Genomic DNA, 26996 nt, shown 5'->3' on the forward strand with positions numbered 1-26996 from the left:
ACTGAAGCAGTTTTTTGGCAGGAAACCTTGATAATGGCTTGGGTCAGCAAAGATACCACAGCAAAGAATGAATTTGACCCATGTCCTGCATAGTAATGATGAATCCTCTAATAAATGCAAAATGATAATTTTCCTATTGCATGACTATTAAATATCTAGATGATATTAAATATACTAGATGATGGCAATTACACAGATTCTATTTCAGCTACAAGAGAAGTTAAGTAATTTTGAATTTTAGTTTCAATTGAAATAATACACACCCATGTCCCTGAATAACCACATGTTCATGTTAATCTGGAACTTACATGCTTTGTCAAACTGTGGCCTGCAGTCCTGACTTTTTCTGGGGATTGGTGAGGCCATGACAAAATGTTCATTAAAAATTACCACATGCAAAGCTATCTCCCATGTCAAACATGGGCAAATGGAGTGGAAAGTGAATTTGGTTTGTAACAATACAAAAGTGGGACTGATTGGGTAAGACTCTTCAACCATGCAGCCAATGGTTCATTGGGAAAGCCATGTCAAATTAAGAACAGGGAAAACTCTTTTGTTTTAACAAAGATAAACAATTCAACTAAAGGCTTGTCAGGGAGAAAGAACAACGTAGTCTTACTGCAAAGTTATAATAATAGTAACATGCAGTAGACTGGTGGACATTGCTAAGTGCTTTGAAACACCCAGGTAACTTTGGTTCAAATTTATAAAATACACATTTCAAAAACCTATGGAATTTTTTAGTATTTTATGAAACCATTACTATAAATTACAATTGATTAGCATTTTTCCTATGAAAATTGCAACAGAATGTTACTGGAGTTGTGTAATTAAAGTTTTAGCAACTTGTACTAATTCTAACTTTCACCATTAGATCTAGTCTTTCTTACTGATGTGAGTATCTGTTCCTATGCTAATGCCCAGTAAACATATTTCTGTAACAGAAATAAATCCTAACTAATTTTCTGTCTTTTCAAAGCAATGCAAATGCTGTCATGTTCAGAAAATAAAAAAGCAAATCTATGAGGAATAAGAATAAAATGCAATGTGTCCGCTATGTATATTAAGGAATTAGGAACACAATAATGGAAGGACCTACTCAAATTGTTAAATTCTGTCTTTGCCACTTCAGAAAACTCCGGAACAATTTATTTGTTCCCCAGACCATCTATTCCATGAGTTTGTATTCTTGAGAGACTGTTTTCTAACACCTTACATCAACTGTTAAATCTACCCTAAAAAAGACAAAAAGACACGACTATGGGACATTCTGCTCCCTGCTGTGGAGCATTATATTCTGTGTCCCTGCAACAGGGGGAAATGTATAAAGATGATAACAGGATGAGGACTATGCCCTATACCATGGAGCATTTCATTAATGGCACTGATACTGAAACTGATGTTGAAAAGGGTAGCCTGTGAACTTTAGCGTGTTCAGGGTGCTCTTAGCTCATTGGACTGATAAACAGGTTAAAACTGCTTTCAGCTTGTGCCCAACTCCCCCTGAAGGCTGAAGTCAATAGTGTCTAATATCAGCTCTGGATAGACACAGTAAAACAACATGTTCAATGCTATGTTATTTGTTAGACTAACTTCAATTATATAGAAGAAAATCTGACCTCTTTTGATTTAATCAATACAATCCAAAGTCTCCCTTTTAGAGATTATTATATAAAATATCCATTACAGGCCCTTAAATTTGATCAATGCAATGAACCAGAGCAGATTAGTCAGATATAAGAGCTATTGATTTTATGATAATACGTCCCACAGCTGTCATTGAATTAACCAATAGGGAGAGCCAGGCTTCATACAAATAAAAGTAAACTACTTTAGTAAAATAAGGAAGGAGAAGTTACTCCTTAGGATCAAGATTCCACAAGACCTTTAAACAGTTAAAAAGCATTCATTGAAGCATGTGCAGGTGTGTGTTGAAGAATGTGAACAAACAGAAACAATCTGCTGAATCACAACTTAATGTAGAGCTCAAAAATGAGAGATTGCCTTACAAAGTCCATTAAATATGAAAAGCACAGTTAAGCGATACACAGGACTCCACATGCTGCCATGCCAAAGGACCAGGGCCTTTAAAGAACAACTGTTGCTCACTTTTCACACTCTATTAAGCTCTGGCTTCCCTGCAAACAATGCCAACCAAAATGCCAATTAGCAGCAATGAGATGTGATTGGAGTTCTGTCACGCCCACCAACTGGTTTCACAAGGACATGCAATAGACCAAGAAAAAACTGTTTTCAGTCACTGCTACACTTGGTCAGAAACAAATATATGATACCTATGTGAAAGGCTGCAGAACCCACTACTGATTTTACAAACAATAACTTCCCAACAGAAATTCCTGTGCTTTTCAAGTAAGGAGATTAATGGATGTTTTTTCCTCCAGAAAACATCTTTTCCTGTGTTTAGCTTCCCTTCCTCCAAGATTTGTTGATATCACAGCCTTCTGCATCAACCTCTCTTTTCTACTACATATTTCAGAAAGGAGCATAGAGACAGATTACAAAAGACTTTGTCATGATTGTCTAGTATTTGCCAAAAAAATTTCGAGATGTGTCCTCTCCATTGTATAACTTGTTTGATTTACTTTCTGTGGGTTTCATGCACTTTAAAATTTATCAATAGAGGCATCCAGCAGGTAAGTGTCTACTATGATTACTGCTGTTATAAATCAAATAAAGAAAAAAAGGAGTTATGACAATCCTGAAACAAATCAGGTAGCCAGTTCACTAAACTGTAAGATTACAATTTAAAAAAAAAAGGCAAAAGAAAAAAAGCAAAAAAGGCTGCGTAAATGCTTTTTAAAAAACTCTTTTGAAAGGAAGGGAAATACTTGTCACTTTCTTGGTTAAAGCCTTAAGCAAAACCTGAACTGTTTTACTGTTACTTACTATTATGCGAAAAGACAGTGGCTCTACCATCACCCATGTAATTAACAGTAATTTGAAGTGAGATCCATTTGAATTCAAGCTACTCGACCTCAAGTCATCAATATTATAGAAATGAAGTGTGTTTAGACATTGGCACATTTCCCCGATATTTCATGCCTGGAACTTGCTTTGCATATTACAAACAAGTTTATAGAAATTGAAAACAAAAACAGAAAGGCAGATTTCCTCTTCTCTTTCACCTCTGTTTCAGAGGATGATCATTGCACCAAAATAGCAACAATGGCTTAGCAATCTCATGAGTTAAAACCAGGAGATCTCAGGCAAATTTTGCGCTCTACAACAGCCTTTCTGCATTACCCTTGTCGGTGAGGAGCCCACTGTTCGCCTAAATGGATTCAGTGGGAAAAAGACAGGTGTTCGCTACTAACAATGTCAGTTGAGATGGTTGAGATTTCCAAATGCACCAGCCAAATCTTCTTCTACCCATATCCTCTAAAAGCCATCCTCCTCCCTCCCCAGAATTCATTCAGTTCACCTTCTAATTGACTCCACAGCCAGCAAGTGTCATCTCTGTGCATACGCTCCCACTGTGAAACATCTCTGGGGACTCAGAGAAACCCACAAACATCTATGAAAACTCATGACAAATCCCTTGCAGGCAGCAGAAATCCCAATTGCCATCAGGGGTCTACAGGTCAAGCCCTGTGTTTTTTTTCCAGTGCCAGCTTACAGCAATCCCCTATAGCTGGCCACACCACACCATCTCCCTCAGCACACAGTCTCCACATCACAGTTCACAGCTATGCTTGTGAGGTTTCATGCAGCCATGTAGCTTTCCATCTGGTGCAGACGTGTACCTCACTGTTTAGAGAGGAGAACACACTGCAGCACTAAGGGAGAGGTTCCCCCCTCAATCCTGTCTTTATCAGCCCTCAGGGTTTCACTTTAGTGATTTTAAAATGACTGCTAGCTCTGCAAAGGAAGATAAAAATAAACACTTAGATTATTTTCTGAAAGCTTCTTGTCATTGAGAGCTATGTTCTGTAGTCTACCTTCTCTCTCTTGCATCTTCTTCTATACTCTGTCCCTTACAGACTAAAGTTGAAAGGCTCACCTGGAAAGTTCATGCCAAACATGAACCTTTAAAACAGTCTTCAAAGACCACAAATGGATTTTACATTGTAGGAGCAGTCTGGAACAAACAGGAGGATACTGCCCTCTTAGCCCTTCTGTATGTAATGTTTCATCTGAAGCTAAAGATTTTGATATAAGCATAAGCCATGCCACCTGTTGGTTTCAGTATGACTCCGACGCACCCACTACTTCCTGACTGCCAACACTTCTGGTGAGTGTGCCCACATTTATACTGAAATGGAAAAAAATAAAAATAAAAATAAAAAAACCCTCATGAGCCTCCAAAATGCTCTGAAACCAGCAGTTCCACTTGTTCTTGGTCAGGTCTTATCTCAGATCCTTTTACAGGTCTTCTTTGCTTGCAAGTTGTAAGAGAAAATGATTACTCATTCTGGCTGGAAACTCCCCTGTATCCCACTGATAGTCAATGAAGTACAACTAAGTTTAAAATGAAAGGCAAGTTCTAGAAATAACTTTCTCCAAGTCATTCTTCTTCGACTGCTTCACTAAATATATGCTTCAAAAAATGCAAACGATGACTCTTTTTCCCACTAAATACAGAATGGAAAAGGTAAATAAGCTTTCTCCACAGTGCTTATGGGGCATATCAACTACTATTTCAATACAGAAATACTGTTACAAAAAAAAAAGGTAGAAATAAAAGTAATCATTTTTACATTTTAGAAATAGTGGTTATTTTCTTAATTTTTCCTGTGGCCCATTAATTCACTTGTTGAAGACTGAAGGACAAATCTCAAAAAAGGACTTCAATACAGCAACCTCATCCTATTAAACTCATTGTCCTGGTTTCAGCTGGGATAGAGTTAATTTTCTTCCTAGCAGCTGGCATAGTGCTGTGTTTTGGATTTAGTAGGAGAGGAACATTGGTAACACGCTTATGTTTTTAGTTGTTGCTAAGTACTGCTTATGCTAGTCAAGGACTTTTTAGCTTCCCACGCTCTGCCAGGTACACAAGAAACTGGGAGGGGGCACAGCCAGAACAGTTGATCCAAACTGCCCAAAGGGCTATTCCATACCATATGACATCATGCTCAGTATATAAACTGGGGAGAGGTGGCCGGGGGGCAGTGATCACCGCTCAGGGACTGGCTGGGCATCAGTCAGCAGGTGGTGAGTGGTGCATTGCGTGTCACTTGTTTTGTATATTCTTTTATCATTATTATTACTTTCCCTTCCTCTGCTGTCCTATTAAACTGCCTTTATCTCAACCCCCGGGTTTTTCCTCTTTTTTTTTTTTCCCAATTCTCTCCCCCATCCCACCGGGGGAGGGGAGAGGATGAGTGAGCAGCTGCGTGATGCTTAGCTGCTGACTGGCGTTAAACCACAACACTCATAATGTGAATCCACACACAACATTAATCTCCCATGCATGTATAGGCATGTCCTTATGTCTACACATGAGCATAAGGACAGTAGGACACCTAAGAAGATGATTCATAGGAATAATCTCTGCTGAAAGAGATGTATAAGACAGCATGCACAGCAGGGCAGAGACTTCTGGCATGAAAGCAGGGCAGAGACTGGGAAGGAAATGAGGACAGGTGGGAGATTTAAACCTCATTCCATCTGAAATGCAGGCACCTAGCATCTAACTCAACTATGGTGGACCTTCTAACACCAAAGAAGCAGAACTCAGACCCATCACCTCAAGGATCAGTTACTTTCTTTCAAAGATGTTCTGTGCTTAAAATGTCACCATGCATGACAGTGCTGACCTAATCACTTGGCCTCTTCATCTTCTACGTGTCTGAAATACAGCAATGCTCACCCTTTTTCTCACTAATGCAGTCTCTTAACTCTTTGATGCAAACTGGAAAAGGCTAGTAGGCTTCCCTTAGTCTCTGAAAAGGCTATGCTTGGCTGATGTAGCAAATACACAAATTCCTTCCCTCACATGGTGGGTTGACCCTGGTCAGCAGCCAAGCACCCACACAGCTGCTCTCTTGCTCCCTGCTCCCTCCTTGGTGGGACAGCAGAGAGAACAGGAAGAGCAAAAGCAAGAAAACTCATAGATCAAGATAAAGACAGCTTACTAGGTGAATGAAAGAGGGAGAAAAAAGGCAATTGCTTACCACCACCCACAAGCAGACCAAGGGCCACCTCATCTTTCTGCAACAGCAACCTGGGAAGACAACCCCCCACTTCTTTTTCTGCTACCACAGTGCTATTGCTCGCCGAGCATGATGCTGTACGGTATGGCATTTCCCTTTGATCAGTTCAGGTCAGCTGTCCTGGCTGTGTTCCTTCCCAGCTTTTGTCCCGCTCCCAGCTTACTCACTGGTGGGGGGAGAATGAGACATGGAGAAGGCTTTTAGGCTGCGCAAGCACTGTTCAGCAAGAGCCAAAACATTAGTGTGTTGCCAACACTGTTTTGCCCACAAATCCAAAACACAATCCAAAACTGTATTTTGGCACAGGGCTCCCATCACAAAAGTTAACTCCATCCCAGCCAGACCCAGTACACCTCAGAAAGAGGGATGAACTGGAGCATTTCTCCTGTGCAATGGAGAAATATTCTAAACCCTGGACTCCTTGTGTAAAACGAACAGACGGACTGCTTCCCAACAAGCTGTGTTTGGGAGGAAGGAAGTCATTAGCCTTGGCGTTTGGTAACTTCAGACACAAAATGCCTAAATGCTACTCAGTGCTTCTGACTTGAAGCACTTAAGTCTTTCTCCATACATGTGCACTAAAAAGGGATGCTACAGAAGATACTAAGTCAAACTGTTCCTTCCTATACTGACACCACTGAAGGTGGACTGTCCCAGTGTATTATTTCACTGAAGGACTGGACTGTTTATTCATTTTCACAAACAACCCAATGACTTGAATTGGAGTAAAAGGTAACTGACAGCACCTGGTGGAATCCTCTTTCATCTGTCATGTTTATCCGTGAAGAAAGAAATGCCATACTCTGTTCTTGATCTAGCTCTGCTAATGCCAATGTGGCAGCTGAAAGTGTAATACAGAAGAATTACAAAAGGAACAATCACAGGCACGTGTATCCATTTCTGTCTTCTCTCTTTTGGTTTGGTTTGGTTTGGGCCCCTACCCTGACCCCTCTGCCTCAAAAACATGTAATAAAGATCAAAAGAGAGAAAAAAACTGGGAAGGGACACTGACAGGACAGCTGACCAAAGGGAAATACCATACCCTATAGCGTACAAAGCTATAGCTTTCTTTGCTTATTTCCACATTACCTTAGTAATTAGCTAAGCATTTGAAGAAATTTGTTACTGGCTGGATGCTCAATACAACTGCTCCTCTTCACAAAAGTTCAGTAAGATCAAAGCTAAACGCACACATCTTTGAAAACTCTTGGTAGGCGTTACAATCAAAACAAAAAATAACAGAATTATTATTATTAGAACTTTTACCTCAGAAACATCACTTTAAAAAAGGAAGGAAACCTGACAGAACTTCCTCATGCACACATGTATCATACAGAATCAACAGATAGCTCACCTCACGTCAAAAAAAGAGGGAAACTACTCCCCAGCCTATTAATATCTGCTCAACATGACTTTCTATGGACTCCAGTCCTCTCTGTACTTTGCTCCTCAAAGACAGACCATAAAAGCTGTTTCTGGCTGCACAGCTACAATTTTTGTTACAGGAGTACAATATGGCCAAATGAGAGTTAATTAATTTTGCACAATTTTATAGTTTTCAGAAACACAGAAATTAACAGGTTTTATGCAAGTGAAGACAAAATAAACACATAAAATTGAAAAATAGTAATAATACAGTAGCCAAATAATTTTCAAAGTAAATATAAATCTGCAAATACACTATATGAATAAACTGTGTTATTTATTCACTGCTTAGCTGCTAACAGTCATTAGCATTAGGTATAGTGCTGTTGTTCATGGTAGATAAACTAAGCAGCAAAACTTGAAAACGGGCAATTTCATTCCTACTTTTCTTATGACCAATTCTAGTTGAAACCTGAAATTGAATCTTAGGAGAGTAAGTTTTACAAGTGTTAAGTACATATGCTGCTGATAATCAGGAACAAAGCAGCTGCCACAGCAAAAGGGATGGGGAAAAAAACCCAAATCAAAAACTCACAGAATTTTATTATCAAAAAGTAAATAAAAATAAGAATAATGGTTCTTTCCCTACAATCATGACCAGGCTTTTGATGGCCTACTTTGTGGAATGGAACAGGCAATAAAAAATATGAAAAGTAGACAGTTTAGTGCACATTCAGTTTTGCCCTTGTGTCCTCTACTTTAACTGTGTTTGCTCCCATTGAAAAAGCTCTCCTTTCTCTCAAAAAGTGATGTATCTCTTGACAGACCTTGCTAAATCTTCATAGAACACAATAAAATAGGACACCTTGTGCAAAGGAAATAAAAGCTCACTTGAGAAACTTTAAAACCAGATGAGGAGGCAGGCTCATGGGGTGCACGGGCCCTGCAGCCCTGGTAATTAGCTGCTGGGCTGAAAGATCAACCCTGGAGTGTCTCCGCTTCAGGAATGGGAACATCACCTCCTGCTCTCCTATTAGGACAGGATCCCGGGATCTGAAGAATGACTTCATGCAATAGATTAAGTTGAGAAAATCCAAACAAACTGGCGTCCCATTTGTCCATATAACTTACCAAACAAAGCCAGCTCTACTGATAAGTTACTCAAGTGCACAAGGGTACCGTAATATAGAACTCCTATTTTAACATCCACATATACAAAAAAGAGGATGGTACTCCAAGTAGGGAAATGTGTGAAATTTTTTCCTAATATTTTGAATATTTGTATGACATGATGCAAAAGACATGGTCATTTTATATTACGTATAGTATTGCATTTTTAGCTTAATGGCCATTTTTTTAAATCTTTTATTTTCTGCGGTGATTTATTCATCCACGTACTCCAGAATGTCTTTTCTTAAGAAATATATTTTAGCAGTAAAGAAAAAAAATAAAGTCTGTTAGCAGTAAGAAAAGAAACAGAAGTGTTCATAATATAGATTGCTTCCAGCAATTGTTTCTTTATTAGCACTGAGATGATGGAGAACTATTTGATTTCTGCATGTTTGAGTTTCTCAGAGTATTTTTTCTGTAATTCCCACAGCAAAGGGCTCTGGAGCCATGGTGAAGCTGTGTAAAAGGTCACTACATTCAAACGGCTGTTTGCTTTCACTAATAAAGAAAAAAGACTCTGCACTGAAAAGTGACCATGAATAGGCACAACATACACTTTACACAGGCAAAACACAAGAGATTTCAGTGGCAATTCTGCCACGTTTAATGCAGGATCAACTTTAATACTGCTCTTTTCCAGGCAGTAGCAAGAAGGAAATAAGTTGAACACAGGCAAATCCCACAGGATGTCCACGTGATTGTTCTGTACCCAAAAGACGGGAAGGAATCTTATGTGAAGCAATTTCAGCAATATTGCTGCTGAGTGACTAATAGTTCATGGGATGGCTCCAACAGGAAAAAAAGCCAAGAAAACATTCTTACACATGAAGATGAGTGTGAGAACTTTGTTTTGTGGAGCTGGGAGAGGAAACACGAGAAAAAATGTCTCAGAAAGCTACCGTATTGTAAAAGACTGCATTGCTTGGCAGGGTGGTGGTGTTCTGCCTTTTCAGCAGATGTCTTCAGATATTCGGCAGCAGAAGCAGGAGAAGAAAAGCTGCGCAAGGCTCTGGTAGTTAACTCTGGCCTCCACCTAACGTACCAACAACATGCTTAGTCTCGGGAGCCCTCTCTACTCCCTCCAGGGAATTGCAATACAGGATCCATAGCAGAAAGCATCTGCTGATCCTACTTTCAGGTTTGGTTGTCTGCCACCTTTGGAAGTAAACAACAAGATCTGGACTCTAATCTCAGCAGGCTCAGTTCCTGTTTGCCTACTGTTTAATGCATATTCCATTAGAGCTCTGCTACTGCGAGCAGACTCTATACGGACACTGTCCACACCTCAAGAGTTTCATCTCACTTGGAAAATATTATTAAAAATAATCCTAATGAAAGAGTTCAGCATTAAATCCTGGGCATATTAATAAATCAAAGTTTCTGAAATTTGTTGTTAAATTCAATGTAAAAAATAAAAAAGTTGTGCGGTTTGCTCATTATAATTACTTTATAATTAACCTTCTCGGCAGTGGCATTGGAGAGCAAATAAATCCTTTTAATCAGTTAAGCTCTTCATTTATAGGTTCTAGTTCCGTCTTGAACTCTGTTACGTATTGATTACCTCAATTAGTTTGTCAATGTAATTGTGCACAATTACATCAGAAGTTCCATAAAACAGCTTTTAGAAATGCTTCATGAAAGAATCATGCAACTGCCCCCAAATCACTTTCCAAATCCAATATTCTAACTTGAAATACAAACTTGTTGATCAAGAAGTACAAAAGCAAAATACACAAAATAACTTATTACTTGATCTAAATCTAGTGAACTAAAAAATCAGAATCCAACGTCCATTTAAGATATGCTACTGATTAAAAAAATAGTTATCATGTTGGACTTAGTATTTACATAATCTGTTCTCAAAACTTCGAATCCCTCTGAGATTTTAGAGGAGTGGCCATCACTCACAGAAGTTTAATAAGGCATGAAATCTGCAAAAAAGCAATTTCTTTTTCAAACACCACATTACCTTTTTTATGACCCAAAAAGTGCACAAACGGACAGGAAAAAATAAAGTTTTTCAAAATTATCTCAGAATGCAGTCATTATTCTACTATCTGATGAAGACCAACTCCCAAATGCTATATGTTGCTTCAGAAAGTTTATTTCATTAAAAGAGAAGGAAAAATAGGAAAGAGAATTTCAGTGCCTGATGTAATTGCAGCAAAACTGCCCTGTTACTATGTAAAACAGTACATAGCACTACATAATTTGGCCTCACTAGATCAGAACAGAAGTCTAAGAAAGTTTATGTTCTTAAATACTGACTGTGCCTTATGCTTTAAAGACTGATGAAGGAAAAACCTGATTTCCCTGAACAATTTGGTAGTGTGATACACACAAAAAGCAATACAGACAATACATTCCAAACGTTGTGGCCAGCTGCCTGTACCCTTCAGCATTAAATGTCTCTATTAGTAATTAATTTGTCATGTTGGAATTATGAACTTCACTTTATTGATGATTAGTTACTAAATTATTTAGCCCACAATACAGTGCATTTCTGTATTTTTAATAAAATTTTACATGCATTAAATCAAAGAACTCTTGATATCAGTTTAAATTTACACTGGCAATTTATTTGTTATTCCAAAAGAGGGAAGACTTTATAATTGTAACTTTTTAGGATGGACATCTCTTTTTAGGCAGTTTTCAGGCCTGTATCAGAATGGTTTATATTTTTAGATTATGAAGACCTGTAGTTGCAATATAAATAGATTAAAGTTTCAAATAAAAGCCTCATTTCAACGAGCCATATGATATGGATATGGTATAGCCCTGTGGTACAGGAAAAACAGCAGGCATGCATAAGTCTTCTGAACCAGCTTAATGGAATCTTTTAGCTTATTAAACATAAAATTGCACCTTTTATTTGTCTCCATAAGAATATACTTTCAAGCTGAGGAACAGTTCTTGAGTAGATCCTCCTGGTATTATGTCTTTGGCACAGTCTAACAAAAATCTCAGTGTTTAAGTCGTTATGAATTTGGGAGGGTTTCAAGACATAAAAAGCAACATAAGACCCACGCTAACTCTTTGATGATTCTCTTACCATTAAAGTCTAATTTAAAACAGCTCTACCTATCTTCATATAAATTATTATTTAATGCAATATATGCATACTCAAACGAAGAGTAAAGCCAGAATGCTTTGGAATTATCAAAGCAAGAAACCAGAAACAAAAGAAGTGAATACTTGTGTGGAAGTTAAGAGGAGTTTGGGGTTGTTACAAATATTAATACAGGACAACGATTGTAAATGCTACATTCCCATGTGTCTGCTCTACACTTTCGTAGCCTTCAATGAAAATCATTGAGCTACATTTGAACACAAAGATACAACTATTTGAGAATGCTCAAAGTCTACAGAACAAAGGCTGCAGATGCAAGTAGTTTCCTTTTATAAAGTGAGACAGTCTACAGAAACCACTTCTTGCAGTTCAGCTTTCCTTATCATGCTTTCATCAATAAATCAAACTCCATCTCCCTCTTACTGCTTAAGAGTCATGTGCACAAGCCTTGCATTCTCACAGTCCTGTACATATGCTCAGGCACCCTATCAAGGATGCTCTGCACGGGTCTTACTGTGTGTTTTAACATGCAAGTTTTGTGGGTAGATATACTGTTTTCATTTCTCATTCAACTAACAGCAATCTGCATATTATGCTTACTTTACCCTTTCTGTTTTGCAGCAGCACAGGCCTCCACTAGGTCATCACTGTTAACATGGTCACAAAGACCTAAACTTGCAAGCAGAGAGCTTGCAAAAGCATCAAATATACAAGCAAATACATCAAACATGTGAAAACACTTACACAAAAATAGTACAGATTCATAAAACAATAAGCAATTTATAGGAGCTCCTTTTAGCTAGTATCTCTTCAGAGGCTTATAAATCATCAGTTTACACTGAATTTGAAATAAACATGAGCACAACAGGTAGAATACAGTATTTTCCTTAAAACTAAGTATTTGTCACACACATTGTTTTAAATGGCATCAGACTTAGCTGTCTGTTAGTTTTAAACTGAAGCTAGCAGTTATAACTTGCTTAAACTTTCCCAAGTCTTGCTGCTCAAAATGGACTCATTTGATAATCAAGTTATGCAGCTTTTTTACTTTATTTTTCAAGTTACTTTACTTATTTGTAGAAAATATTATTTTTTAGCTCAGGCACATTTGAATTTAAGAACAGTTTTTGCTTATTAATTTATCGTACTACCATGGTATTCCATTTGACATATAAACCTAACAGGTCTTAAAGAGAAGTAATTCAGCCTGTAAAGAGACTATACTCTTTCCCTAGATTTAACTCTGCAGTAATACAAACCTTGTTATTATGGCCTGGTGTTTTAACACTGCCTTCTAAGAAGTTTAAAGAATATTTGTTCCGAATGTATTATTGATAACTCTATCACTTCCGAACTTGACTCACAAAGACATAGTGCTAGGTTAATGGTTGGACTTGACGACCTTAAAGGTCTTTTCCAACCTAAATGATTCCACGATTCTATGATAATTCACCTCATGCACCTCACTTCGTAAAGTCAAGAATTAGACCAAAGACCAATTCTGATGGCAAAGCTTTTGTTGCCTTTCTTTCAGCGAGACAATGCAGGTGGCTAATTCTTTTTAAGACAAAGCCCCCTAAAGACCCCTCAAGTTGGCCAACTGAAAGACTGCACATTCTGAATTACCATTCCCATTTGATCATTTTGCTCAGATTTAGCAGATGGAAATGAGAACAGCTGTTTGTAAACTGGAAGTAATCTTATTTATTCAGATTTACACACACATGCAAAAACCACTACACCTATCCATGTGTTATAGGCATTTTGAATACTTGAAAATTCAACACATCAAGGACCATAAATAGCTAAAGTGTAACTGTATAATAAAACAACTATCCAAACAACTAGGAAACTGAGCAAATCAGTAAAAAATTAAAGGATTTCCAAAGGATTTCCAAATTCCAAAGGGAACAGATTATTTTTTTCCAGTGCCAGACGTGTACCACATGAAGAGCACAGAAGTTACTCTATTTGAGACAAGGCAGAAGGAGAAAAGCATATTCAAAAGTCCTAATATACTGAAAAGCAACATATTTCTCAGCTTTATTCTCATACTCTCATACTAGATTGGGGTAACAGGCCAAACATCCCCTGTGATCTTATGTCTGCTGCTATAACAGAAACAACTTATTAGGCAGATACGTAATCAGTAACTGGTGTACAAGCCCATACTAATACTCTAAGGCATTTCCCAAACCCCCCCAGACAGCACAGTTCAAGGAACTCAGGCTCAGTATTATCATACTGTCATAATTCACTGCAAAACCAGATATGACACTACCGTCATGTTCTGAATGTTTTTCATGCATAGCCCTATATACTCTTACTTGTAGTGACAAAGACATTGGAGCCTTCATCTGACAGTCTTGTTTAATTATGGGGTTGAAAAGAAAGTATTGTTTTCAGTGATTCTGATCAATGTTTTTGAATTGCCCAACCATATGTCCAAATTCAAAAGAAGAAAGATTGCTATAAAATCCTAGATATTTTAGGAAGGAGCTCATTATTTTCAGATCTGCCAGACTCCATTATTTACATGGTTGTTACCCTACCCTCTATGCTATTTAAATTATATTTTTTATCTCCATAGTCTTGCCCAAAAGAAGACATGTAGCACTTTCATTGTCCTCTGATTTGATGACTTGCAGATATCTTTTGAATTCAGACTATTTTTTTCAATAATTTATCACTATAATCATAAAAAAAAAATTGTACATAAAAGTGCAAGTGAAAAGTTATTGTGCTAATGCATTTCAGTTGTTTCCAGGCTACATGCGTGGATGACATTTATTACCAAAAAACCTTATTTTATCATAAATGCAATCCATTACAAAAATAATGGAAATATCACACTCCTTTTACTTAAGCTTTCTTCTGCCTGCTAGGAATTCTAGTTATGAGTTTCATTGTGCCAAGGACAGACCAGTCTTTTCCAGACACTTACCCTCTGACAGCATGAATAAGTCTCAGTGATGGATAGGCTGTTCGCACTTTCAATTTATTCTTAAGGATTAATGCATTAACCCACTCCACATGCTTCTCTCCGCCTTTGACCATGAAAGCAGGGATCCAAAGGACACTGTCATTCAGCATGGATAGTCTATGCACAAATTTTTCTCTGTCACTCTCATTCCGAAAGCCTCCAAATGCTCTTTGTACAACTGATGGGTTCATGGTAATAAAATCAGATTTAGTTCCCACATCGGCAGCAAACTCCACCACAGGAGCTAGATTGCACCTGAAGAGGAAGAAATTAGTGGAAAAATGAAAATAAATATGGAACATTAACTCAGACAAATGTGTGCATGAATGGAAAGCTGAAAATGAACATGCAAGCCCATTTCAATTTAACATGAAAAAAAATACCAGTGATAACAGGTGTGATAACACGTAGCATTTTACCCAGCTTGGACACTCATTAGGCAAATTTCTTAAAATCATTAAATGTACATAATGTTGCGAGAAAAAAAAATTTGTACTTTTGAAAACCATGTGATCATGCTTTAGAATGCACTGACAGCTAGAGTAGCACTTATTCATAAGAGAATGCTTTCTAACACCTATTACCTTTCATTAGCGTTCATTTGTCATCATGTTACCAACAGCTCACACTCTTAAAGGAATCCATGCAGCCAATTAGGGTATAATTTATACAGGTTAGTCATTGCATTTTTTTTACAATACAGTATTTAAGTATGATTTACAAATGAACTTCACCCCATGTTAAATGAGTTTTTGGTATTTTGGGTTTTGATATTATCACTGCAGCTGATTGGCTGTTTTGAAATTTAGTATTTTCATTTCATTTAGAAATGAAATTTTTGGAAAAAAGTTTTAATCTTTCCATTTTTCCTTGATGTCTCACTTTCAAACCTTTTTTAATTTTGCAGTAGTTTTGTGCTTTTTTTCTAGGCTTGAAACAAAGGTCTCATCAGGCCTTTATTCAGCAGTTTTTCATCTCAGTTATAAAAATACATATATATGTAGTCACACAGAGGCAGCATTCTCTATGGGCAGCAACTGGATGCAGGTGACAAAATGCAATTCCGAAAGTAATTGTGATTTCAGTGGCCAGTATGATCTGACTGAAACAAACCACCTCCACAACATCCTCAGTGAATTAGCCTGTTGCTGGTATGCCCTAAGTAAGTTTCTTGACACAACAATATTTTCACAATTTAACAAACTGCTCTGTTGAGTTGAAGGAACCTAAGAAGCAATGTTGGAGCTAGGTTCTTCAAAACATTTGCACGTTATTATATTCCTAATATAAATAGTATTCTATTAGTTCTGCAATTCTTTTCTGGTACAGTAAACTTTTTACTTAAGCTTATCCCCTTGCATTTTCTAATGGCCAATGTCATATAAAAATAACTGAAGTCAGCAGGGCAATATTGATTAACACGGACTGATGACCTAGTCCTGACAACATAACTTCCTCACAACATAATTTTCATTCTGTAATTAGCAACTAAATAAGTGGTCCTATCTTCTTCAGAAAGACATGTTCTGAAGACCATAAAGCCTATATATTCTTAGGAGATAAAGCTGTCCACGTTTCTGATGGTATGTAGGCAGATGTAAGCTTTCTTAGGAAACAGATTTACATTCTTCAGTATCTTCATACATCTATTCCACAAACCATTTGCATGTATTACAGGCTGCTAAGAGTAATAGATTTTAGAAAATGGTAGTTAGGGCACAAGAAAAACTCCCACTTATTATTGAAAATTGTTTCTAAAAACTGTAATGCATGAACCTATAACCTGGGATTGTCAAAAGTTTGGTGTTACATAAAATCTTTTTAGATTTAGATTTTTAAAAAATCAAACCAAAGACTTAAAATCAATCAATCAAATTCACTGAATTAGTACTGCTTTTGAAAATTTTTTGCCCTCTTTTAAGGGCAGACTGCACAACATAATGAAGGATTCTTACACAGCAGGATTTTCTTCAGTAGTCACACATATATGCACATGATGACATCTATTACTTACAAACATGACAGAGCCTGACATTGCAAATCCTGCTCGCTCTCTGTCCAACTTTGAGAAGCACCTGTGTACCAACACTACCTTGTAAAAAGCTGTACACTATCTGCAGTATGCACATATAACATAGTATGGTTCTAGTATTCTGTGTCTTTTGACAGCTCCTTTCTGATCTGCAACGGCATCAGTGCCTAAATCTTGAAAGTGTATGCAGTTTGAAACAAGTATATAAATGTAATTTCACCTAGATCATGAAAAAAATCATCATAGGTATACCAAATACAAGGTCTACCTACCTTGCATGTCATTACTGCTTCATCAGTAGTACACTTAATATGAAATATTGTATTTTAGAAGGGTATATATACAGTGTAAGCAGTATAAATTCTTACCATATTGCATATTCAGATTTTTGAAGTATAACTTCAGAAAGCAAAGAGCAATCCAAATACACTCAGTATCAATGGGGTTGTCTGTGAAAGGTTGTTTAGAATTAGTCATATTTTTCAAGCTTTAGTGTCTCAGATTAGACACCTGATTATAATATTAGAGGCAGGTAAGGCATTTTGCTTCCCAAATGCTGAGCACCTCTTAACTTTTGATCTTTTAAAAATTCAGTTATATAAATATGGATTAGTAGCGGTGCTGAAGTTTGAAATAATGTGATGAGTACATCTGCACTTTGAAAGGCTCTGTTCTCAAAGAAGTAACTAGATGCTGTTAGCAGTACACAGCTAAGACTGTTATTTTAGTAGAATATGAATGTAAGAAAAACTCTACACAGATTTCTAGCTCTGTTAAGGAAATAAACATTACTAAATTAGTTGTAGTTGACCAAGTGATAAGAATATTACCTTCATTAAGCCACTTCTCATTTTCTTAGAGGTTACTTCCTTCAAAGAATGATTTTAGTGCTCGTTAGAAGTGTCAATATTGAATAATTATTCTGTATTTGAAAAACATAAAACACCTTCTAAAACCTACCAATTAAAATCAGCACATTCTTCAGTAGGGAGTAAATGGAGCAGTTATGTCAAAAGTATTTCCATACAAGTTCAAGAGTGTATGTGCTAGTGATGAACTGTAGCACTTACCCCAAACTGCTAGTACCAGATAATTTCCACATGAGTTCAAGAAAATTTTATAGAACGGTGTGTTTCAGGGCTAATAAAACTAGCTATTGTGTATTTGAATATAGACCTGAGTATATGTAAATAGCTTCTGTTACCTGCTTCAGGCTTTTATCTTAACCTCTAACACATCTTTATGGTATGCCACAGTTTCACACAGTTTTTGGAATTTTTAAGTTTATTTTGTTAGCAGACATCAATGATCTCCCATCAATTCTCAGAACTCTTTCAAGAAAACTTCATATCCAGAGACACACATAAACATATACTTACTTGAAGTCAAATTAAGAAGCCTATTAACCGAACAACTTTGAAACAGGCAATGCAATACCCTTCCCTTGTTATATTCTTTAATTCTAGCTCTTTGTCATAAGGCACAGAATGATGAATATAACCACAGGAGTGATGAGGAGGTGAGGGGGACTCTGCACCACAAACTTTACCATTATGTGCCTAGGAATTTGTACAGAACAAACAAAACCTTACTTTTTTTTTAAGTTGTCATTGCTATATCCAGCAGGAAGAATAAATAGAAGACTGTAATTTACTGAGTTTCCTCTTTCTCACATGCCACATTATTGACACTTTGCAACCATATGATTGCTTAAAATTTCACTCCAAAACACAATTTTCTGCAACATACCATCATCTTCTATTCATTCTAAAAAAATTTCAATATTGCCTTCACGTTAGTCAGCCTGAAAGTAAGTGGGCTGCAGGTCAAAGCTGAGCAGGACAAACTTGCTACGAGGTTACTAACACTCAGAATGTGAAAACAGGTTGGAATTAACATTCACATCGCACTGAAGATTGACGTGACCAATTAAGCAAACAGCTGTAAATACGAGCATTGAGAATATACATCACATTGTATAAAGGTTTGTAAACCTCCTTCTCCCAAGCCCAAGCTATAGACAGTTTCTAGAGAAAATGATGAAATATGGCTTGCCCAAGCAAAAATAATTTGTTTTAATGAGTTCCTTTGGTTGCTCTTTTTTCCCCCAGAGAATTCACTGCAAATGTATTCTTTAAAACTAACAAGCTTATGGATTTTTTTTCTATATAATTTTGTTCATTCAGAAGCTCTAGCTCCTTCTTTTTTCCCTTGTACTAAACTGGCAAATAATTAGAGTCGTTATTTGCTCTCTTACTTCTTTTAAGCACTCTCTACAGTAGAAGTGTTCAGAAACTGGTCTAATGAGACAAAGACTGGTACATTTGGGAGACCAGGTTAGGAAAAAACTTAAGCAAGTGGGAAACGTTCATAATGTGTGTGACTGGTAGTATCATAGGCAGTAATATGCAAGGTACCTCAAATTAATGCTGCAGTTCCTGTTCTTCCCATGATGTCAGCCCAGATCATATCCAAGACCTCAGCACAGCCATTTCAACAGAGTAGTTAGTCTGAACTTACTATCTGGCATCAGTTACATGATTTAGGTAATCAGTAAGTTTACAGGGCCACCTAATTTACATAGTATTCATATATAATCATGATACTGAAAGGTAAATGTATATATAAAAAAATATTCATAGTAAAAATGCAGAGGTTCCCACACACAACTTTTCAGTGTGAGAGCAGAAGATTTTCAACAGCAACATGCACTGCAATGCTATCACTAAAAAGAGATCTAGGGTAAAAGGAAAAATTAGTTCATGTCTGAAATATCACATGGTATTTGGGTGTCTGTAGAATAACTGAGATCCTCAGATACACAAAGTCTCAGTGATGGAAAACCTGCTTCTTCCACAACTGTCTGTTGCATATATTAGTTACAGTGGGATATATTAAGAAAAAGTGTGGGGAAGAAAGAACCAAACTGTCAATGGCTGGAGTTGCATGCCATGAAAAAGGTGTGAAGAATGGAGTACCTGCTGCTATCCACACATACATCGAAGTAATCAACCCTGGGTTTGCTGTGATGCCTTTATGGCCCAAACACATCCATAACATACTTAGCCTTTTGGAGAGCAGAGCTTAGCAAAGAAAATAATTAAATCATATTAAAAAAAATACACTCAAATGAGAAGTTAGTTCTTCCACAGTGATTCAGCTGAGCTTCCTTGGTCACTAATAAACACACAGCTCATATATATGCATGCAAATCTCCAATACGTAATATTCACAGCCCATATATCAGTATTCTTTTTCAGGGTAATTTTAATTAAAAGCCATAAAAATTTGCTTGAGTAAAAGTGATTACTATTTCCATTTTATTTGACATTGAGAACTAGAAGAATATTCTTCACACAGTAATAATGCAAGAATTGGCCATGAATCTGTACACTTGTTAATCCTTTAACAATCTGTGCACTTGAGGTTTACAGGTTGAAATAAACAAATAGAAACTACTCTAAAGCCCAAGCTGCACAAAAGTGCTGTAAAAACATGCTTTGTTTCATTAGTACCTTCTCCTTGTAGAGCAAAGCAAAAAATATGCATCACAATATTAACCACATACACTCTGAGAAGCCAAAAAATAAAAATCAGATTGTTGCTGGAAGACATAACATTAAACCTCTGAAACATAAGGCATTACCTAAACTAGTATCAATAACATATACTCTTTCCTGAATAGCCTGCAAGCTTTTATATTCAGGTTCACAACCAGATTCCTGTAAGAATCAAAATTGCAGTCTTGAATTCAAAGATTCTTGACATTTTAAGAAACACTTGGATGTGCAAGTAAAATTCAAGGCTCAAGCACACAGGAGGAAAAAAATAAAAATGTTAAGTCCAAGGCAGCAGACAATGTAATAGTTGGAATACTCTCTACCCAGTCTACTTGCAGGAAGCACATTACCCTAATACCTATGTACATGTAGCACATTTCACCTGGTTCTTCAAATAAAGGTGTGCAGCAGCACTGTGATAACTTTCACATACACATACACCCAAAAAAGGGAGATTTACCAAAAAAAAAAATGCACAAACCTCCTATCTCCCCCTGCCTAATCTAATGATTAGTAAAATGTATGGATTCTCACATGTTCTGTATACTTGTTTGGCTCCTGATAGAACTAAAATTGCTTCAAATTAACTACAGAGATCTGGATTAGCAGGGAAGCCCCTAACATATCCCACTACATCCCAGTCCTTATCCTCTGCACGACACAACAGAGAATGTCTCATGAGAGCTGCAAGCTGTGTAGAGGCTCAGGTACAGCATAATTACCGATTCTATTCACACATAGGAATCACAGCTGTCTTTTAAAATGTGCCATGTAAAATATACCATTATTGATCTGATATCCCCTTTTATAGCACGTCTGCAAGAATCCTGCATTTATGACTGATTTCACTTAGTTAGAAGATGCATTTTTGTAACATCACCTGCTAATAAACTTTACTTCTTGTTGCCCAGACTAGAACCTATACTGATAATTATTAAATTCTTTCTTCCTAGCATCTTCCTTAATGTCTCGGGAACTGCTCACTGGAAACTGGAGCTGCAATTTTCCTGGGAGAACCGCCTTTTCTAATAGTTTTTCCTTGCAATTCACGCACCCGTGCCTCTAAGGTTGAGGTGGGTTTTCCATCCCACTTTCTCATGTCCTCTCCATAATCACGCAGGTAAAACCACAGGGTGCCCCGTGGTGTGTATCCTCTATATCCTCTCTCTTGAGCATAGGGACGTTGACTCCTAATGGCTGAGACACTGGTCCGTGCAGGTGGGGAGTAGGACAGATCCTCTCTGAGTTGTTGGAACTCTTGGCATATTTTTTCAGACAGTTTTTCCACAGCCGAGACACAGGCCCGTAGGGAGGAAGAGAGCTTTTCTTCGTAGTCCCGGAGTTGTCTAGCCACTTCATCCACCGTTGGTGCCTCGTCGTCTTTCCAGGCTAGTATTGCCAACGAGTTGGAATACGATGCTGGTGCGCTCCGTACCACCTTCCGCCACATGGATTGTGTGCACCTGACTTCATCTGGGTCTTTGGTTAACCGCTCATCATTCAGGTCACTGTAAATCACCTCCAGCACGCCTAATTCCCTCAGGTACTGGATACCTTTCTCTACGGTGGTCCATTTGCTTGGGCGGTATAAAACATCCTCCTTGAAGGGATACCTTTCCTTCACGCTTGACAGAAGTCGCCTCCAGAGGCTGAGCGGTTTTGCCCCTTTTCCAATTGCTTTGTCAATGCCCCCTTCCCTGGAAAGGGATCCCAGCTGCTTGGCTTCCCTACCCTCTAAATCCAGGCTACTGGCCCCGTTATCCCAGCATCGGAGCAGCCAGGTGATGATGTGCTCGCCTGGATGACGACCAAAATCTTTTCGCATATCTCGCAGCTCACTCAGGGATAGGGATCGGGTGGTCACCATCTCATTTATGGGTTCTTCCTCCTCTGGTTCTCGTGATGGCCCTGGTTCATCTTCATCCCTTACTAAACGAACTGATTTCCTCGTGTATTTTTTCTTCTGTATAGGGGCAACTGATACCGGCGCAGGTTGGTTCTCTGGTTTAGCCACAGTGTCTGTCACTGGGGTTTGAGTAGCCGCAGTGCTCATGGCTGTGGCTGGAGTAGCCACAGTGCCTGGGGCAGGGGTTTGAGTAGCTGCAAGGCCTGTAGTGGGGGTTGGAGTAGCCGCAGGGCCTGTAGTGGGGGTTTGAGTAGCCACAGTGCTTGTTGTTTTGTCATCAGATCCAGAGACCTTCTCTTTCTTTTGAGGGTACTGATTAGCGTTGACCACGGCTCAATAGGCATGGGCCAGTCCCCAGCATGTTGCAATGATTTGTGTCTCTCTGGAGCTACCAGGGTGACAACATACTTCTTCCAAATACTTTACTAATTCTTCAGGATTCTGCACTTGTTCAGGGGTGAAGTTCCAAAACACTGGAGGTCCCCACTGCCCTAGGTACTTGCGCATACGATCCCACACACCCTGCCACTCATAACTATCCAGCCTTGGGGTAGATCTCTGGATGGTATTTTTAAACTGCTTACTGACCTTTATCAAAATGGAAACAACATTCCCAAGAATTATCAATAGAAGTATCTTAACTGCCCAGGGGTGTTCAAGATACAGGAAAGTTGTTGTAATGAAGGAGGAAACATCATAGAAGAAAGCAGCAAAGGTGCCATTCTGTATTTCCTCCACAACAAGCCTCTCAGAGTAAGAAGTATAATTGCTAACTCTCTCTATGAGGTAGTACCCGAAGTACAGTAGTGACTTCTGTATGAAACCCAAATACCAAAGAATGCTCAAGGTCAGGGCTTTGATAAGGAGCCTCCCAAGCAAAAGATCATGAATCACTGCAGAGCATAGCACACTACACAAACTGACAGCAAGCTTTAACGCGTGCTGCAAAAAAAAGAACATGGTGCAGATCAGAAGAACTAATATCGTGACCGGCAACTGTTAACAGACTCCTTAATACACTCTGATTAATCTGTTGTTATCTCAAGCCCCACGTTGGGCACCAAAAAGGACTGTCGTGGTTTAGCCCCAGCCAGCAACTAAGCACCACGCAGCCGCTCGCTCACTCCCCCTACCCCGATGGGATGGGGGAGAGAATTGGAGGAGTAAGAGTGAGAAACACTCCTGGGCTGAGATAAGAACAGTTTAATAATTGAAATAAAGTAAAATAGTAATGCTAATAGTAACAGTATAATAATGATAATAATAATAATGATACACGAAGCAAGTGATGCACAATGCAATTGCTCACCACCCGCCGACCGATACCCAGACAGTTCCCGAGCAGCGATCCCTGCTCCCCGGCCAACCCCCCCCAGTTTATATACTGAGCATGACGTCATATGGTATGGAATAGCCCTTTGGTCAGTTTGGATCAACTATTCTGGCTGTGCCCCCTCCCAGTTTCTTGTGCGCCTGGCAGAGCATGGGAAGCTGAAAAAGTCCTTGACTAGTATAAGCAGTACTCAGCAACAACTAAAAACATCAGCCTGTTATCAACATTCTTCTCCTACTAAATCCAAAACACAGCACTATGCCTGCTGTTAGTAAGAAAATTAACTCTATCCCAGCCGAAACCAGGACACTTAACAACAGCGACTGACATGCAAGTTATCCTCAGTAGACACAGCACAGTGAAGTGACAGAAAAGGTCTAAGTGGTATTTTAGAAACAGTGGCAAAACCCACTATTTACCTCTTTATTGTGAGTCCTTGCTGCAAAATTACCCATGAATTAGAGTCTTACTGTTTTTTCCAGTACCATTACTTTGACACCAAAATAAAGGAATTTGAATCACTGAATGTTTGGTGCAAAGAAAAAAAAAAAAAACCAAACCCCTCCAGCAGTGAAATATTGAGAATGATATTTTAACGTTAAGAAAACCTGAGAAATGAAACTTAGTGGTTTCCTGAATACCTGTATCTTTGCCTTTTTATGTGAAAATACCTTTACACGTTACTGTCTATAGAGGGCATATGCTATAGGGCAATTATCAACATGCTATAGAAGTGTGACTATTCTGATACAGAAAACTTTAGAACAGTTCTGCAACACTGTGAGACGGAAAGCGTTAACAAATTATTATCCTTGCAACAAATTCAGGCAAAATGATCGTTTTCATTGTTTTGGAGAAGCACTTTGGGGTCATGAGTTTGCAATGTAGAAAAAAGCAGTAGTTTGAACATTCAAAAATGGAGAACAGCAAAAAAGGCAACGTTTAGACTAAGACTGTTCTGAACATTGTCACACCTCTTAATGAAAGCACTTGGTCAATGAACAAATGGATTAGTGAAGCACTCCTGCATTTGAAACTGTTCAGAAAACTGTGGTTATCAATAATAGGCATAAGCAAGTTTAAAATAATTTTATCCTTTTATCTCAGGATAATTATAGAAAGAGTCAGGGTAACACTCTGTGCTCTATATTTGGATGCTTACAGGACACCTATTTAAGAAACCACTATGGAATCTTTGATCATTTTTATATGGGTTTACAGAAGTCACTTCTTAGAATAGAATAGAACAGAATAGAATCATTTAGGTTGGAAAAGATCATCTAGTCCGACCATCAACCCAACACCTCCATGCCTACCAAACCATGTCGCGAAGTGCCACATCTACCCATTTTTTGAACACCTCCAGGGATGGTGAATCCACCACCTCTCTGGACAGCCTGTTCCAATGTTTGACCACTTTCAGTAAAGAAGTTTTTCCTAATATCTAATCTAAATCTCCCCTGGTGCAACCTGAGGCCATCTCCTCTCATCCTATCACTTGTTACTTGGGAAAAGAGACTGACATGCACCTCACTACAACTTCCTTTTAGGCAGTTTTAGAGAGTGATAAGGTTTCCCCTCAGCCTCCTCTCCTCCAGACTAAACAATCCCAGTTCCCTCAGTCCCTCCTCATAAGACTTGGCTCTAAACCCTTCATCAGCTTAGTTGCTTTTCTTTGGACATGCTCCAGCACCTCAATGCCACACTATTCCTGATATAAGCCAGGATGCTGTTGGCCTTCTTGGCCACCTGGGCACACTGCTGGCTCATGTTCAGCTGGCTGTCAACCAGTACCCCCAGGTCCTTTTCAGCCAGGCAGCTTTCCAGCCACTCTTCCCCAAGCCTGTAGTGCTGCATGGGGTTATTGTGACCGAAGCGCAGGACCTGGCACTTGGCCTTGTTAAACCTCATACAATTGGCCTCAGCCCATCAGTCCAGCCTGTCCAGATCCCTCTGCAGAGCCATCCTACCCTTGAGCATATCGACACTCCTGCCCAATTTAGTGTCATCTGCAAACTTACTGAGGATGCACTCAATCCCCTCATCCAGAGCATTGATAAAGATATTAAACAAGACTAGCCCCAAAACTGAGCCCTGGGGAACACTGCTCGTGACTGGTCGCCAAATGGATTTAACTCTGTTCACCGCAACTCTCTGGGCTCAGCCACCCAACCAGTTTTTTACCCAGCAAAGAGAACACCTGCCTAGGCCATGAACCACCAGCTTCCTTAGGAGGATGCTGTGGGAGACAGTGTCAAAGGCTTTACTAAAGTCCAGGTAGATGACAACCACAGCCTTTCCTTCATCCATTAGGTGGGTCACCTGGTCACAGAAGGAGATCAGGTCGGTCAAGCAGGACCCGCCTTCCATGAATGCATGCTGGCTGGGCCTGATCCACTGGCTGACCTGCACATGCCTGTTGAGAGTATTCAAGATGAACTGCTCCATAATCTTCCCTAGTACTGAGGTCAGGCTGACAGGCCTGTAGTTCCCCAGATCCTCCTTCCGGCCCTTCTGGTAGATGGGCATCACATTGGCAAGCCTCCAGTTGTCTGAGACCTCCCCTGTTAACCAGGACTGCTGACAAATGGAGAAGTGGCTTGGCAAGCTCCTCTGCCAGCTCCCTCAGTACTCTCGGGTGGATCCCATCCAGCCGCACAGACTTATGAGTGTCCAGGTCTTACTGCTGTCTCCTTAGCCTTCTAAACTTATATCCTTATATGTCCTCCCATAGCACCTACTTAAGAACTAACTTCATTTTTTACAAAAAAAAAATAGGAAGCTGCACCAAAGTTGGAATTACAATTGCTTGTGGAAGGTACACAGTGCTCTGGCCCACCAGGGCTGGTAGCACCAGGTGCTACATACTGACTGAGCAAGAGATTCAGCTTTACAAGAAGACATGTCTGTATCAGCTCTTGCCCCATGATGGGCTGCCTGGAGTAGCTGTCATGCAAGGACCCTTCCAACAGCTGAAGAAGTCGTGAGGTGAAGCCAAAAAGGTAAAATGTGGCCACAAGAAGTCAGGCTGTCTTCGAGGTTCTCCTGAGGTGGAGGCCACCCATGTCTAACTTGACTGGAAACATCAAACAGCTACACTGGCACTCCCCTTTTCTCAGACACCCAAATCACTGAGCAAGAACATCTGAAGATGATAGCTTTCTGGCTTTCTTCTTCTTTCATTTCACATTTCAATGCAGTGTAACAATTTGTAGGATGAGACAGAGGGCAAAAGCAGAGCTGCCACACATGAGAGCTGAAAAAGGTCTAATGAGCTAGTCATGATGTATTCAAATGTTATTTTTAAGGGAAGAATCATGCTTTAAAAGAAGTCTGTAAAATTGGCAACTTTGCTTTCAGCAGATCTGCTGGCTCTGAGCATCCAGCTCTACTAGTACAATGGT

General features: G+C 38.9%; 1 protein-coding gene across 1 annotated transcript in view; it reads right to left on the bottom strand.

Moving 5' to 3' along the window:
• Window positions 1-26996, bottom strand: part of ST8SIA4 (ST8 alpha-N-acetyl-neuraminide alpha-2,8-sialyltransferase 4) — a 65599-nt gene that overhangs the window by 18445 nt on the left and 20158 nt on the right. Inside the window, exon 4 of the mRNA XM_075726405.1 lies at window positions 14723-15016. Coding sequence (XP_075582520.1) covers window positions 14723-15016 — 294 coding nt within the window. The remainder of the gene's footprint in view (window positions 1-14722; window positions 15017-26996) is intronic.

This window comes from Pelecanus crispus, chromosome Z (assembly GCF_030463565.1).
Source record: "Pelecanus crispus isolate bPelCri1 chromosome Z, bPelCri1.pri, whole genome shotgun sequence".
NCBI classification, from domain to species: Eukaryota; Metazoa; Chordata; class Aves; order Pelecaniformes; family Pelecanidae; genus Pelecanus; species Pelecanus crispus.